The sequence below is a fragment of the Dermacentor andersoni genome, chromosome 1 (genome assembly GCF_023375885.2).
Source record: "Dermacentor andersoni chromosome 1, qqDerAnde1_hic_scaffold, whole genome shotgun sequence".
NCBI lineage: Eukaryota > Metazoa > Arthropoda > Arachnida > Ixodida > Ixodidae > Dermacentor > Dermacentor andersoni.
Genome location: NC_092814.1, coordinates 316,215,223 through 316,216,490, shown reverse-complemented (window position 1 = coordinate 316,216,490; position 1,268 = coordinate 316,215,223). Strand labels below are relative to the sequence as shown.

General features: G+C 57.5%; 1 protein-coding gene across 1 annotated transcript in view; it reads left to right on the top strand.

Annotated features, from left to right (window-relative positions):
- Positions 1-48, top strand: part of LOC140219100 (putative nicotine oxidoreductase) — a 528-nt gene extending 480 nt beyond the window's left edge. The window contains exon 1 of the mRNA XM_072288982.1: positions 1-48. This exon is cut by the window's left edge and continues 480 nt beyond it. Within this exon, the coding sequence (XP_072145083.1) occupies positions 1-48 (48 nt within the window).
- Positions 49-1,268: the final 1,220 nt, after the last annotated feature.

Genomic DNA, 1,268 nt, shown 5'->3' with positions numbered 1-1,268 from the left:
AATGACAGCGACGAGCAATCGTTGCAGGCGGCCGTCGACGCGGTGTAGGAGTATATGCGCGACACGGGCCTTGAATGCTCCGCGGCCAAATCGGAGCTTCCGTTATATTGACCCACGCGCAGGGGCCGCAAACCTAAAAACGCCGATTCCGCAGCCGAGCGCGCTGGCAGAGAAGTTAGAGGAGTCACATCGGGTGGCACTGTCATCCCGCACGTTCACAACATTAGGGTACTGGGCTTGCACCTGTCGTCCAACGGCCACAAGGGTGAAACCGTACGCAGACTAGGGCGCGCGGTCGATGAAACGATCCTGTTGCTGAAACGGATTACAAATAGACATAGTGGAATGAAGGAAAGCAATACGATCCGCCTGGTACAGGCGTTCGTAACCAGTCACATAAAGTACGTCGCCTCCTACCTCAAGTGGCAGGTGACCGAACGAACCAGGCTAGACCACATCATACCCAAAGCGTACAAACGGGCCATCGGATTGCCGATAAATACTAGCACGGATAAATTTCTCGAACTGTGCTTACACAATACCCTAGACGAGATAATAGAAGCGCACAACGTCGCGCAGTACGAGCGTTTGGCAAAGGCCAGAACCGGACGACACATCCTCGAAACGCTGAGCATTAGCTACCACAGCAGCACGGCGAAAAGGTCGCGATACCCACACCGCGATTCGCGAGCGCATCGTCGTTTCGCTATTGCCCGAGAACATGCACCCGGCGCATCACGTCGGTTGGCGCAACAAGCGCGTGCGAGACCTGGAAAAGAGATACGGCAACAGCAAAGAAACCGTTTACAAAGAAGCGGCCCGTTACGAGCGGCGACGCGGTTTCGCGGTCGCAATCACGGACCACAGCGGAACTTGCGTCGAGAGTGCGACAATACGCACGGAAGAGATGGAGGCGGCCGAGGAAGCGGCGATGGCCCTCACGATAGCCACCACGGGCGCCGAGGTGATAATAAGCGACTCGCAGGCAGCGATACACAACTACGCTAGCGACCGGATCTCCCGGGAAGCGGCCCGCATTCTCCAAATTCAACTGGGCAATATTTGCCGCAAAAACGAGTCTTCTCGTATGGAACCACGCCCACACGGACACTGCGCTCCCGGGAAACGAGACGGCCCACGCCACGGCTCGAGGACTTGCATGCCGAGCCGCGGCGCCCGCCGCACATCCCGACGTCTCGCCCAGCGCAACAGCGAAGCAAGACTGTAAGTGGGGGGATCGCATGACAACTTTCAGAGACATCACGCAA